Source organism: Hordeum vulgare, chromosome 7H (genome assembly GCF_904849725.1).
Source record: "Hordeum vulgare subsp. vulgare chromosome 7H, MorexV3_pseudomolecules_assembly, whole genome shotgun sequence".
Lineage (NCBI taxonomy): Eukaryota > Viridiplantae > Streptophyta > Magnoliopsida > Poales > Poaceae > Hordeum > Hordeum vulgare.
The window spans coordinates 628,899,883-628,915,365 of record NC_058524.1 but is presented as its reverse complement, the minus strand read 5'-3'; the positions used below and the strand labels follow the sequence as shown (position 1 = coordinate 628,915,365).

Sequence of the window (15,483 nt, the reverse complement as noted above, 5' to 3'; positions counted from 1 at the left end):
CGTCCTCACGTCCCTCGATCCGCCCCGCGAACAATCCCGCGATCAGTCCCACGATCTAGTACCGAACGGACGGCACCTCCGCGTTCAGCACACGTACAGCTCGACGATGATCTCGGCCTTCTTGATCCAGCAAGAGAGACAGAGAGGTAGAAGAGTTCTCCGGCAGCGTGACGGCGCTCCGGAGGTTGGTGATGACCTTGTCTCAGCAGGGCTCCGCCCGAGCTCTGCAGAAACGCGATCTAGAGGAAAAACCGTGGAGGTATGTGGTCGGGCTGCCGTGGAAAAGTTGTCTCAAATCAGCCCTAAAACCTCCGTATATATAGGTGGGAGGGAGGGGAGGAGGCAGCCTCAAAACCTAAAGGTTTGGCCGAAATTGGAGGTGGAGGAGTCCTACTCCAATCCTACTTGGAGTAGGATTCCACCTTCCCACTTGGAAACTCTTTCCACCTTGTGTTTTTTCCTTCTCAAACCTTATGGGCCTTAGTGGGAACTTATTCCAGCCCACCAGGGGCTGGTTTATCTCTTCCCATAGCCCATGAGACCCCTTGGGGCATGACACCCCTCCCGATGGTCCCCGGCACCCCTCCCGGCACTCCCGGTACACTACGATGAGCCCGAAACTTTTCCGGTAATGCACGAAAACCTTCCGGTAACCAAATGAGGTCATCCTATATATCAATCTTCGTTTCCGGACCATTCTGGAAACCCTCGTGACGTCCGTGATCTCATCCGGGACTCCGAACAACATTCGCTAACCAACCATATAACTCAAATACGCATAAAACAACGTCGAACCTTAAGTGTGCAGACCCTGCGGGTTCGAGAACTATGTAGACATGACCCGAGAGACTCCTCGGTCAATATCCAATAGCGGGACCTGGATGCCCATATTGGATCCTACATATTCTACGAAGATCTTATCGTTTGAACCTCAGTGCCAAGGATTCATATAATCCCGTATGTCATTCCCTTTGTCCTTCGGTATGTTACTTGCCCGAGATTCGATCGTTAGTATCCGCATACCTATTTCAATCTCGTTTACCGGCAAGTCTCTTTACTCGTTCCGTAATACAAGATCCCGCAACTTACATTAAGTTACATTGCTTGCAAGGCTTGTGTGTGATGTTGTATTACCGAGTGGGCCCCGAGATACCTCTCCGTCACACGGAGTGACAAATCCCAGTCTCGATCTATACTAACTCAACGAACACCTTCGGAGATACCTGTAGAGCATCTTTATAGTCACCCAGTTACGTTGCGACGTTTGATACACACAAAGCATTCCTCCGGTGTCCGTGAGTTATATGATCTCATGATCATAGGAACAAATACTTGACACGCAGAAAACAATAGCAACAAAATGACACGATCAACATGCTACGTCTATTAGTTTGGGTCTAGTCCATCACATGATTCTCCTAATGATGTGATCCCGTTATCAAGTGACAACACTTGCCTATGGCCAGGAAACCTTGACCATCTTTGATCAACGAGCTAGTCAACTAGAGGCTTACTAGGGACAGTGTTTTGTCTATGTATCCACACAAGTATTGTGTTTCCAATCAATACAATTATAGCATGGATAATAAACGATTATCATGAACAAAGAAATATAATAATAACTAATTTATTATTGCCTCTAGGGCATATTTCCAACAAGGGGGTGGTTGGGCGCCGGAGGGAGGGGTGGGTGATGGTGGGCGCGGGGGTGGGGGCGCCGCCGCCGACGACCTGATCGGGAGGCTGGGTGGTGGTGTGTCGGAGGTAGGGGTGGGTGGTCGAGCACCGGAGGGAGGGGTGGTGGGCGTCGGAGGTACGGGTGGGTGGTGGTGGGCGTGGGGGGTGTGGGTGCGGGGGGTGGCAAATCGTGGCTGGTGGGGGAGAGAAGAGATGGAGACGTGGGGTGGTGGGATGTGCGTCGGTCGGGTCAGGACTCAAGGTGTGGTAGGTGCTAGAAGATGTGTGGTGTGGATACTGCCACGTCATGGATCCGCGTGATCGATCCGCGTGATGTGCTTCTTCTTTCTCGTGTGCCATTTTTTTACAGACGGCAAATTATGTCTTTGTCGTCATCCGGTTATTTTTACAGACGGCAATTTTTTTTTCCACGCACGTCCGTGCATGGTGGGATGGGGTGGCTAGTGTGTCTCAGGTCTTGCCACATCATCGATCCGCGTGATCGATCCATGTGCTCTGCTTCTTCTTTGCCGTCATCAGTTTCTATTACAGACGGCAAATTATGTCTTTGCCGTCATCCGTTTATTTTTACAGACGACAAAATATCTTTGCCGTCATCCGTGTGCTCTGCTTCTTCTTTGTCGTCAGCAGCTGATAGCAAAAGTGCTCTTTGCCGTCATCCACGATGAAAAGCTGACGGCAAAGATCTTAACATACGACAAATTACCTGATTCCCGTAGTGAATAAGTGGATCTACACTCTAAATTATGTCTAGATACATCCACATGTAGTCGGTAGTGAAATATCTAAAAAGAAAAATATTTAGGAACGAGTGGAAGTAATTCATTTCTTTACGGTGAATGATCCACTGAGTTGTTCTGCTGCAAAAACGATAGCAGTTATATTGTGGTTTTCTCGCTTTATTTTAGTTTCAGCGCATACACGTTGGTTTGTCATTTTCTTGTGGTTATGCTGATATGATTCCACGATGACTCAGAGTTGAACTTGCATGCCGACACCGATCAAATAATACACTACATGTTTGACTTCCAGTGCTAGACTGTTAATGCAACTTAGCAACCATTGTTGGTCTGACAAATATTATTATTCACAAGTAAATTGGTTTGGTTGCTTCCTGGTGCAGCTCCAGCGATTCCGCATCCCTTCTGTTTCCAAATGTTAGTCCCTCTAATAGGAATAGTATACTCGAGTGAATGAGACCAACTCCATGTTCTCCCCACCCTTTTACTCCCTATATATCAGATGGTTTACAAGTAATAGAAGGTATGTAGCAATTCTTGCTTATGTACTCCACTAAATCTTCCGCGTTTAATTTGGTTACCTAGTTTTAACTGTAACATTGCTGATGAATTGATGATCATAATTCTGCTATAGTCTTCAACTGAAATTATGTTGGTTTATGGTGTCAGTGACATTGGATGTCACTACTTTCCACTTGTACTCATGAAACGAAGGTTCCGTATCATTATATATCCTCTATAGAACAACATTTTCGTGATTTCCCTGGTATGTGTCACGAATCGGAACCATTAGCCTATTTTATTTATGTTGTGCGGAAAGAACCATTAACTTATTACCGGCTATAATAGTTTATCTTCAGCATTTCATGCTTCAAATTATTTATACAAATTTCTCCCATTTTATTGAAGAAATGGATGGGCACATCAACGAATTTTGTTGTTGTGGATCTTCTGTAATAGTAGACAACGGCAACCAACTACGTGGATCTTATTATTCCTTAATTGCGTAGACTTTATAGAATTTTATTCTAGAACTGATGTATGACCTATGAACTAGAATGACGCACGAACCAGAAGTTGTATAAATATTCAGTAGATGCACACATTGCGACTCTTTTATATGGCATGTCATACTAGGGTATAACTACTTAGTGTTACTTAGTCACATATTGCTCTGTTATCGAAAATCCATTTCTGAACCCAGGCTCACCTGCACCCCTGCTGAGTAAAAAAAACAAAACAAATACAAAAATATTCAAAAAAATCTAATTTTTTTTGGGTAATAAATTATTTGATGCTTGAGGTTCGCTCCAATTTTTATACAATTTGAACATCTGATCAGCTCTCGGCAAAAAAGATAAATTCAGGGTCTCTAAAAAAGTATATTGTACATGCATTGTTTTGATCCGATTTGTCTTTTTTGCCGAGAGCTGATCAGATGTTAAAATGATAGAAAAATTGGAGCGGACCTCACGCACCAGATTACCTATCATCTAAAAAAAATTGGAATTTTTTGAATTTTTGTAGTATTTGTTTGTCTGGTTCTGTTACTCTGGTATGGTTGAGTAGTACAATACTTTCAAACTATTTGCATCTTTTATATTTTGAGAGAAAAATCCATCTTTCGATAATTTATTTATGCACTAGCAAAAGGGCCCGTGCGTTGCAACGGGAGAAAAAAACACCACACGCTTTTAATCATTTTATAATCATTTTAATTTATTAAAATAATAAGCTAACTAACTAATGTAGTCAGTCCTATCCTATTTTGTTGAGAAATCAACACGTCCATTGCTAATTTCACCATGATGAGAAATTGAGCGGAACAAGCAAAGCAAAACAAAGAGGCTACGTGAATTGATCAATGGACTGTTATCTTACTTCACTCATGGGGTAGAGAATGTGGGATCAGATGACAAACTGAAGGTGGTGTTCCATTCTCTGTCTCTACAACAATGCAATCTTACATTCAATACATTCATTCATCAGCAAACAAATCCCCACAAAACAAAATTTCTTGCCAGTGCTTGGCACACGGTTGGAGGCATGGGGAGGGGATCGCACCAGATGATGAGTTCCCACCGGAGGAGGGGATACGATGAGGGGAGCAAGGGTTAGACGCCTCTATCTGACCATAAGGAGTCGCCGTTGCCGCGCCATAACCTCGGAGTTCCCCGTGTGAGCCATGGAGGCCCGCCTCCACCTGCAAGTACTTCGCTCCGCCGCGCCTTATCTGCGCGCCGCCGCCGTTCTGCATCGAGCAGACGCATCATCCCCAGTAACTATAGCTGTCGCGTTTATTTGATCCAGAAGCTGTGCTCGAGCGCCAAAACGGGGGGCAGCAAGCGGGCAGAGGTACGGCCGCGGAGGCGGGTGGGTTGAGATCGACAGCAGTGGTGGTTGAGGTCGGCCGTGGCGGCGAGTGGTGTGGCAGCGGCCTGGGCACAGGCCAGGGTGGACCAGGGTCGGCGCGATGCGCTCGATTGCAGCAACGGGGGCAGTGAGGGGGAGATGTACGGCCGCGAAGGCGGGTGGGTTGAGGTCGGCCGCGGCGGCCTAGGCACAGGCCAGGGTGGCCCAGGGTCGACGGGAGGAGGCGATGCGTACGAGTATAATTTTTGTAGCGAATCGGTTTTTTCCTTTTGCGTTGCAGATAAATGATGGAGCGCGGGTTGAATAACAAAAATTACATAGGTTTTTTTATAAAAATACTGTGATGGGTTTTTCGACAAAAGCAGTAGCCGCTTTGTTATTAGGTATAGATATTATTTAAAGAAATTTATATTATTCTATCACAAAATAAAAGGGCACGGCAATACGCGCCATCAAGGATCTAAGAGTTAAGTAAGCCGTGCATACGCTCTCAAGACTCGCCGGTTGGCCACCAGCTAGAGCGATCGAGATCTGGAGCCATTTGTTTTGCTAGTATTAATCGATCGAGATCTGGAGCCATTTGTTTTGCTAGTATTAATTGCAGCCATTTGCATAATATACTCTTTCGAAATAAGCTTTCGCCTCGCTATATGGATATAGCAACCACCAGATACAACACTCCGAACACCGCTGGGACGGACAACACAAACACGCCCAAAAGAAAATACAAGAGAAAAAATGCCAACAACGCCGGATCAACGAAAGCTACGACTTCCCGCGACCGCTGTGCCCACCGAAGATAACCATCACGCTCCAAAGCCACCGAGTTGTCGTGTACCAAGCACCACCTTCAAGAAGGAATGCGACGATGTCGACGCTGTTGCCCGGACGAATCCTAGGATTTCTTCCGGTACACGGAGGATGGTGGGGTGAGAGGGTCACCCGACGCCCTTCAGGAAGGATGGTGGCGCCCGCAGGCGTCACCGCGTTGGTGCCGGCAAGATCCGATAGGGATTTTTCCCGACCCCTCGCACTCGCCACCCAGGACTAACCTACGACTCCATCACACCCGTCGTCCACCAACATGCACCAACATAGTCACGAGGAAGCCGCCGTCGTCTCACCACGGCCAACGAAGCGAGGCCGGTCGGGTCCAAACAAGACACCCGTAAACAAGGACCGACAGCACCGCAACCACGAGGGAGGGAACAACCTCCACCGGCTTAGGCGGTAGCTGACCGCGCATAGCAGCAGAGGCGCACCAGACCAAATGTCCAGCCGAGCCCAGAACGGACCCGTGAAGTTCCGCCGCCACGCTGCAGCAGTCGCGGCACAGAAGACGTCGTCCCTGTCGCGAGGAGCTCGCCAGAGCCACCGGAGGACAACCCACCATGGTCCCTAGCAGGCCCGCCCCGACCCAGATCGGGCCCCTAGGGCCTAGATCTGGGCCAGCCGGGCGCCACCGGCCGCCGCATGCCAGGGCCATCACCGTCGCCAAGGGGCAGCGCCTCCGCGCCGCCGTCCTCTAGATTCGCGCCGGAGCGCCGCCGGCCGAGGGGCTCCGCCGCGAGGACCGCTGCCAGTGCCGGGATCCGGCGACGGGGGAAGAAGGGAGGGTCGCCACCGCCGGGCTGCGGGGCGCCGCGCGGGCAACGCCCAGCCGCGCCCGCCGGCGGCAGCGGCGAGGGGGAGGGGCGGCGGCGGCTCGCTGGGAGGGGAAGGAGAGGGGAGCCGCCCCGGTGCCTCGCTCGGGGAGGGCGACGCGGGGGGCCTCGGGGGAGAGACCGTTTTCGGAACCTGTGATCGGAGTGTTTTCCTTTGCATAATATACTGGAGTAGCTAGTATTGTGATTAGCACCGCTTGGGGGCATCCACTTCGATTCAGAAAGTGAAAATCCAATATTTAATCATCTAGTAGCAGTACAGGCTTTGTGTTTATAATTTTGCTCCACGTGATGGCTTGCTGGCTGCCATTAGTTTAGTTAGTGATCCGACCGTTGGTACCACCATCACAGTCACAGCCATCTGTTCATCTCTCTATATATATCTTCTCTTCCTCTTCCTCTTCCTCCCACAGTTAACGCACCATATCTGTACCCTCTCGTCCTCAGCTGAGCAACACAACATCCCTCACCGACGACCGCCTCCGCTTCATACGCCTGCAGGCAGTCAGGCTGCTCCGGCCCCAACCCACGTCTACGTACGTACTCATTCCTTGTTTGTGCTCGCTATATTTAGCAACGAATTCCAAGTGTAACAAGTTTTATCCGTAGTGAGTAGTACTTATTATTTACTGCTGCATAATGAATTGTTGTTCATAAACCAAACGAATTCCCCCTGATTCCTGCAGGTCCTCACATCACACATCCTTCATACATTGGTGCCCCTGAGGATGGAGGCACTCCTCTGCGCTGCGCAATGGGTGGTGGGACAGGCGCTGGCCCCCATTGCCGATGGTCTGCTGGAGGCTTGGGGTGCCAGCAAAAGCTTGGGTCTCAACATTGAGGCCCTTAAGATGGAGCTGCTTCTGGTGAAGGCCACCCTTGAACTCGCCGGCAGCAAGCAGATCTGTGGCCCGGCCATGGAGGAGCTGCTGGGGAAGCTGCGGCTTTCGGCACACTGTGCCGAGGACTTGTTGGATGAGCTGGACTACTTCCGCATCCACGACCAGATCCATGGCACATACGACGCGGCAAACCAGCATGCCAAGGGCGGCGTCCACGACCTTGCCCTTACTGCTCGTCACGCCGCCAAATCTGTTGGCAAGCTGTCATTTATATCTTCATTATGTTGTTCTGCTCCAAGTCCTGCAGGCCATCCTGCTCAAGTAGAAGATGCAAGACGGCGACCAAGTCGTTGCGGTTGGCCGCGTGCTAGGCCGAGGTCACAAGGAAATTCATCCTCTGCACCAAACGCCAATCAGGAGCTCAAAGGATGCATGCCCAGGCTCGGTATACTCCTCCCTCGCTCATCATCCCCACCTGTTTGTGTTTCCGGCCAGCCAACTCTTTGCGGTGCGCCACAAAGAGAAACACCATTGCTTGAGTTCAATAGGGCTGATTTCTCTGAAAGAATGAACATTATTGTAGAGCAATTGCAGCCTGTGCGTAGAGAGGTTACCAACTTTCTGCAGAGTTGTAACCCCATGACTGTCCCAGATATTGCCAAGTCTCGTCCCATCACCACCTGCCAAAGTATAGAGCCAAAATTGTATGGGAGAGACCATATCGTTGCTAGCATCATACATGATATGACCAAGGGTGAATGCACTAGCAAGGATCTAACCGTGCTTCCAATTGTTGGTCCAGGGGGAATAGGAAAAACAACTCTGATACAACACATATACCACAATAAAGTTGTGCAAAATCATTTTCATGTAGTGATTTGGGTATGTGTATCCCACAGCTTCAATCTGAATAAGTTGCTTGAAGAAATTACAAAAAAGATCCCTCCAGTTGCAGGGGAAAAGGGAGATAGGCCAGAGGAGTTGATTGCACAAAGATTAATATCTAAAAGGTTTTTGCTTGTACTAGATGACATATGGAAGATTGACGGTGACGATGACTGGAAAAGGTTACTGCTATCACTCAAAACACCAGAAGGGAAAGGTAGCGTGATTCTACTCACGACCCGGTTTCCAGCAATAGCAAAAAAGGTTAAAGTAACTAATCCTATAGAATTGAATGGATTAGAATCAGAAGAATTTAGGAAGTTATTCCTTGCATTTGTCTTTGATAATGAGCCCTTTACAAGTGACCAAAACTGTTTGCTCGAGATAGGATATAAGATAATGGAAAAACTAAAGGGCTCCCCTCTTGCTGCAAAAACTGTTGGTACATTACTGGGAAAGGACCTTAGTTTGCGTCATTGGAGAAGGGTGTTAGAAAGTAAAGAATGGGAGACACAGAACGATCCCAATGACATTATTCCTGCCTTGAAGCTTAGTTATGACCATCTTCCTTTCCATCAACAACAATGTTTCTCCTATTCCGCATTATTTCCTGAAGATTACAAGTATAGTGCCAAAGAGTTAATCAATTTTTGGATAGGAATGGATATTTTACAACCTAGTAGTCAAAACCAAACATTGGAAGATTTAGGTTTGAGCAATTTACATGATCTAGTCGCATATGGATTTTTTGGAGAAGAGAAAACCAATGGTTGCTCATCTTATGTTATACATGACCTGCTACATGATTTAGCATTGCAAGTTGCATCTCATGATTGTATTGCTATACATCATTCTAATGTAGGTTTAGTAGAAATTCAGCCATCCATCCATCACATGTCAATAATCATAGATTGTGATGATGCATTGTCCCGTGAGAAGTTAAAGTGCCAACTGGGGAAAATGAAGACAAGATTGAATGTTAAGCAATTGCATACATTGATGTTGTTTGGACCAATAGGTGACTTTTGCATCATTTTAGGTGATTTGTTTAGTGAAGCAAATGCTCTCCGTGTTCTTCGTTTGGTTAAGATACCCACTTCAGTGGAGTCCATGATACATAACTTTTCATCACTTATCCATCTACGATACTTATGTCTTGGGACAAAGAAGTTTGAGAAGGAGATACCTTTACCACTTGTCATTTCTAGATTCTATCATTTAAAGATTCTGGATCTAGGATCATGGCGTAGCCGTTGTTATTTTCCCAGAAACATGAGCAACCTTGGAAAACTGTGTCATTTTCAAACCCCACCTTATGAGTTCTATTCTGATATTATCAATGTGGGGAACCTTAAATTCTTACAAGAGTTGAAGGCATTTAGTGTAAATAAGGAGAGTGAAGGATTTGAACCCAAGCAACTAGAGGATTTGGCCGAACTGAGGGAGCTTGGCATATATAACCTTGAGAATATATACACAAAAGAAGAAGCAGCCACAACAAAACTGATGGACAAAAACCATTTGGAGAGGTTAACATTAGATTGGGATAGTGAGCGGGCGAATATTGAGCCTGATGTGGAAGCCGTCGTTCTTGAGAGCCTTCAACCACATAGATATGTTCAAGATTTGTGTATTAGATGGCATGGAGGGTTTTCTTGTCCAACATGGCTGGGTGATAGGCTCGCTGTTGAGGCTCTTGAATCTCTTCATCTGTGTGGTGTTTCTTGGGAATATCTCCCTCCTTTAGGGAAGATGTGGCGTCTTGTTAATGTAATATTGAAGTATATTGCTGCATTGGAGAAGTTTGTTATAGAGCAAAGCTTTTGCATGCTAATAAGGCTTGAGCTTGTTGGCTTGGAAAGTTTTGAAAAATGGGTTCCATCAGAGGGTGTTGATCATATGTTTCCTGTTTTGCAAGTATTGATTGTAGAAGACTGCCCTAAACTGTTGGAGTTGCCATTTTCAAACCGCTTTGTTGATCCTAAACCAGATCAAGACCGGGACATTTGTTGGCTTCCCAAACTGCAAGAGCTTGTGATACGGAACTGTCCACAACTCTTGTTAGCGGCTTGTATCCCATGGACAGAAACTCTGCGCATCGTCAGTATAGGGGATATAAAGCTACTAGGGGGGTTTGAGTACAGTTCAAGATCATCCTTTCTGATTGTTACTGGGAAGGATGATCTGCAGAGCTTAGATGAGGTGGTAGCATTCAATAGCCTGACACGTCTTGAGGAGCTGAGGCTAAATAAGTGCCCACCTCTGCAGTCAAAGCACTTTCTTCTGCTGACCTCATTGAAGAAATTGGATGTATGGAGTTCAGAAGTTGTGGTTGACGCTGTGGGAGGTAAAGGTGATGTGGAATGGTGTCACCCCCTTGAGCATCTCTGGGTCGAGGCATCATCTGGTTTCAAGAAACTGACAGAGCTCCTCACCCACCTCCCAAGGCTCACCGAGTTGAAGATCTGGAAATGTGAAAAGTTAACACGGCTGGCAGTGGAGATGGATGAGGAGAAAGAAGAAGATGATTCAGGGCTGCTGCTCTTGCCTACCCATCTCTCTGACACACTAGAGTGCTTGACCATCGTTAGCTGTGAGCAACTAGTACTGGTGGACCCCAGCGGAGCAGGACGAGGGCTGGAGGCCCTGCGGTCTCTCAGGTGGTTAGTGATTTCTGCCTGCCCCAAGGTACTATCCGCCAAGAACTCTTTCTCCTGCTGCTTTCTCCCACCCAGTCTGCAGATTCTCGATCTTTATGCTGCCAGCGGCATGGGGACGCTGGAGCCCCTCTCAAACCTCACCTCTCTCACCAAATTGAAGTTGACAAGTTGCGGAGAGGATCTAAGATGCAAGGGCCTGGGGCCTCTCCTTACCACCGGGGCACAACTCAGAAATCTACACGTACGTCACAGCCCTGGATTCTTTGATGGATGGCATCCCAGTCAGCTGCAGGATGGAGCAGGAGAAGAGCAGCAGCTTGTTTCCCCTGGTACTGGTAGTTCATCCAAACTGGACATGCTCTGGACAGATGAGGTGATGGGACTCCTTGCTGCGCCCATCTGCACCTTCCTCTCTTCCTCCCTCACGGAGCTATGGCTTTTTGGGTCGCCCTGCCGCCAAGAGATGGAGCGCTTCACCAAGGGGCAAGAGGAGGCGCTTCAACTCCTCGCCTCCCTCCAGGAACTCCAATTCTATTATTTCAACAAGCTTCAGAGCCTCCCTGCGGGGCTACACAAGCTCAACAACCTCAAGAAATTGAAGGTCTACTCATGTCCAGCCGTCCGGTCGCTGCCCGAGGATGGCCTCCCCAAATCACTGCAACAACTAGAAGTCTCCAGCTGCGGCAATGAGATGCTAATACAAGAGTGCAGGGGGTTAGTGGGCTCCATCGCAAAAATCAATTAGACTCATGCAAGGTTCGTAAATCAAATATATTTCAGCGCTTTTGCCCATTCGCCCTTTTCTTGAATTATTATAATCTAATAATGAGTGTTTGTTTGTTTCCATCTACTATGCATGCAGGCCTCTCTGCCTTGGAGTTCCCTTGTACATTCTTCTAGCCTTGTTTAACTCAACTTTCCAAGAACATGCACCCTCCCCACATGCATGACATGGGGGTGCCACCTTCCTTCCTGTACATAAATCTGGTATGTACATATGAACTGGAACATTACTCCTTCTGTACCATATCAATTATATAACCATATCCAATTATGCTCGTGTTATATCATTATGGCATTTCTCCCTCAAGCATTACTTATGATATGATCCCCCTGCCTTCTCACAAGTTGAGAATGCCTATGTGGTTATATCAGTCCATGCCTTTTGAGAGTTAAGTTTAAAAAATGCCTTTTTTGAGAGTCTATTTGTTTATATTCTCTGAAGAAAATTACAAAATATGTTATATAGTCACTCATCTTTTGGTCACTATGAAGGCATTCTTATGTTTGTTCTCATAGGCTTCCACATATTTTTCATGTAAATTTGGTTGATTGTCCTATATCAGATTTCCATTTTCTTCCCAAGGCAGTATTAATTAATGTTTCTCCCATGGAACCATTATGTACTCCACTCGCCTGGTCTTCCTACCCATAAGTTTGGAAAATCACTACAAATTATCAGTTCTTGCTTTTTGAGAGTTTCTTAGTTTTACTTCTTGTATGAAATCATAAATCTCTCAAGATTCACCATTTGCTGTGGTTTCTGTGCAGTTGTTCTTTCGTTTGCTTTACTTTGCATTTAATTTCGGTGGCCCCCACTCTTTTCATACAGAGTGCCTTATATTCTTTACTTAGCCTTATATTCTTTTCATACAGAGTGCCTTATATTCTTTACTTAGCCTTATATTCTTTTCATACAGAGTGCCTTATATTCTTTACTTAGCCTTATATTCTTTTCATACAGAGTGCCTTATATTCTTTACTTAGCCTTATATTCTTTTCATACAGAGTGCCTTATATTCTTTACTTCAAATGGTGCTTTACTTAGCATTTAGTTTCTTTAGTTTGGAAATGGTGGTAATGGTATACATGACTTAGTGTGCCACGATCAAAATAACACCATGGAATAATAGGGAATAAAACAGACTTTAGTGTTTTGCAATTGATATTAAGATTTGACATTTTCTGACCCACTGCTACATTGCTACCGATATCAGGTGTTCTTGCATTGACCACCATTTCTCTTGGCATATTGTGCAGGTGTTGTTCGTGTTTGTTCTGGTATGGTTGTAGATACTTTGTGTTTACATTTGGTCCCTCTTCATGAAGACTTGTTAGTTTACCTGGAAAGCTCATATTTGAGGATAATTACTGGAAAGATATTCCTTCATGTACATAAATCTGGTAAGTGCATCTAAACTAAACCTTACTCCTGTACAGTAGCAATGATATCAACTTCAACTTTTCACTGAAAAAGAACTTCGTTATATTCCCACAATATCATATTTCCATGTTCTATGAACACTATGTGCATCCTTACTATGCAAAGGCCGGGTGCTACTCATTATGCTTTATATTCGCTTGATGCTACATTGTGAGTTAAAAAACACCCTATATCGAAAAGTGAATAGTATGTGCAAATAGGTCTACAGAAGCATTATTTAAGATTTCTTACTCCATCCCCTTTACCCCCACACTACTGGATAAAATGACATGGATCTCTTCTCCCTCACAATATTTCACTCGATTAAGCACTGTAATGGACTGAATTTGAGGTAGCAGTAGCAGCAAGAAGGGGGAATGGGAGGAGAACCGGGGATTGGAAGGAGGTTACATAATTATCAGCCAGTGCCTTTTGGCAGTTTGTATTTTTTTTTCCTAAACGAAAATTGCAAAATATGTGATGTAATCACCATTTATTTTGGTTCTCTGTGCAGGGTTTTATTTTTTGTCAGGATCAAAGTTTGGTTTCCGCATATTTTGCATCTAGATTTGGATTCTTGTCAATCATCGAGACTTGGTAGTGTACTTGGCTAGTTCAGGTCAGGATCAACATATCACTATTGCAGAAGTACGGAATAAATGAGACTATGTGGCCAGTCTACTGATATTAAGGTCAGCCATTAATTCACACACTACTACATTGCTATGGTGATCTTGCATTCATTAAAAAAATTGTTGGCTTGTTGTGCAGGAGTTCTTGTGTTTGTTCTGATAGGCTTCTGGTCACTTGTGTATAATTTTGTCCAGAACTTGTGAAAGACTTGATATATATACCTGGAAAGTCCAGGTTTAAGGACTGAAAGATCTCGTGGCAAAATTACGGAGAAGAAAGAGTTTTCAGTGTTAATGCTACTGATAAGGTATGCATTTTTTCAGTCCAGTTTATATTGTAGTTACCATATAGTATTCTTGCGTTCTCATAACTATTGTCGTTTACTGAAATATAATGGCATGTAGGATCTTCACAAGAGTACCCTGCATCCCAGATCATTGCACTCTAGCTTGGAGCCATTTCAGGTCACAGCTATCATGATATAGGTACGCCTAATATGTTCTCCATTGGCATAGAAAAACGACGATGCAGTAGTAGCAGTCTGAAGGTGTAGCACAGAAACGTGTTGTTGGTTATAGTGGAGTCAAGTTAACGCATATTCGTATTGTTCTTTTCCCTATTTCTCTTAGATGCAGTAGTGTTAGTAGTGCCCATGCCAGTTACGATCTTACTTTGTTTTATAGATCAACCTCCACACCAGCAAAAGACGTTGGTACTTGCTGGCAGTGCTCGACTTGCGGTACTGCGACAACCATGGACAAATTGTTCAGCCGGGTGGGTGCGGTTTTAGTTGTGAGTATCCTCGGATATCCACCAAGTTGCTCACCTTGTGATATTAATTGCCATCTTTTCCCTCATTCTATTCTTACTTGGCTGCAGGGAACCGAATGCATCTTCAGCCTACACTGATCTCTCCTCGATACAACCTCCCATGAGAATGCAACCATGCCAAAAACGGTGTGTGCTATGCTATGGTAATGCTGCAGCGTTTTGTTCATTTTGTATAATCTCCTGGCGCAACGTGGACAAATGCTTAATTACATAAAATAACTGTCGTTCCATTTGCCAGCACATACAAGATGGAAGGTAATGGCGAAGTGAGTGACATGCAAGTCGAACCAAGGTGGAGGAGCATGGAATGCGAAGAAGAGACTGACGACTCCCAACAGATCGATGATGTAGAGGGACGCGGGGATTGGGAGTTGCAAATTGTCAAGAGGTGGCGGCGGCTGCTGCTTGTGAGGAAGAGATCGAGGATTGCTACCTTGAGGTGGAGGACGAAGGTGGTGGATCAACAATAGGGGACGACTGACCTTGTAGATTTGAAGGAGGGTAAACAAACAACAATCGGGGAGTCTGTATTTGTTGGCCACTGCCCTCTGCTCTGTTTCTTCTAAAACAGTCAACTTTCTGCTTCAAGAGTTGCCTCAGTTCGGAGTTGTTGGAACCCTGAGCCAACTTTAAAAACTATTTCGAAATCCGAAATTTTCCGACAAAATATTCATGTTTTCTAAAATGTGCTCAAACAATTAAAAAAATTGTACGCTACAATAAGTATGAAAGATCACTGTGATGCTGGCCCAGTCGATCGGGGTTGCACTTCTACTTTCCTAGAGATTTTTTTCGTTGTACATCCGCCGGCCCAGTAAGAAAACTCCTTTTTTTTTAAAAAGGAGTAAGAAAACTGTTTGCCGCAGCGAGCGCCACGGATGGAGCTGGGCCACGAGCACCTAGGACCCAGGCCATGGGCGTGCATATTTTGTCAGGCTACTATATAGGGAAAAG

At 45.7% G+C, this 15,483-nt stretch overlaps 1 protein-coding gene and 1 long non-coding RNA gene across 4 annotated transcripts; both read left to right on the top strand.

Moving 5' to 3' along the window:
• Positions 1–6,892: 6,892 nt before the first annotated feature.
• On the top strand, positions 6,893–11,830 carry LOC123409632 (disease resistance protein RGA2-like; the record flags this gene model as incomplete). Its single annotated transcript, XM_045102491.1, has 3 exons — positions 6,893–7,015; positions 7,162–11,618; positions 11,725–11,830. Coding segments are annotated over 2 exons (4,569 nt in total), but the record flags the coding sequence as incomplete, so codon positions are not given.
• Positions 11,831–12,962: 1,132 nt separating this feature from the next.
• LOC123410882 lies at positions 12,963–15,281 on the top strand. 3 transcript variants are annotated; one of them, XR_006613127.1, is made up of 7 exons: positions 12,963–13,046; positions 13,580–13,757; positions 13,893–14,005; positions 14,103–14,183; positions 14,382–14,490; positions 14,578–14,672; positions 14,768–15,281. It is a non-coding gene; the product is annotated as an uncharacterized LOC123410882 (long non-coding RNA). The 3 variants fall into 3 exon arrangements; XR_006613126.1 differs by having other exon boundaries at positions 13,837–14,005; positions 14,382–14,472; XR_006613125.1 differs by having other exon boundaries at positions 13,837–14,005.
• The last annotated feature ends 202 nt before the right edge of the window (positions 15,282–15,483 follow it).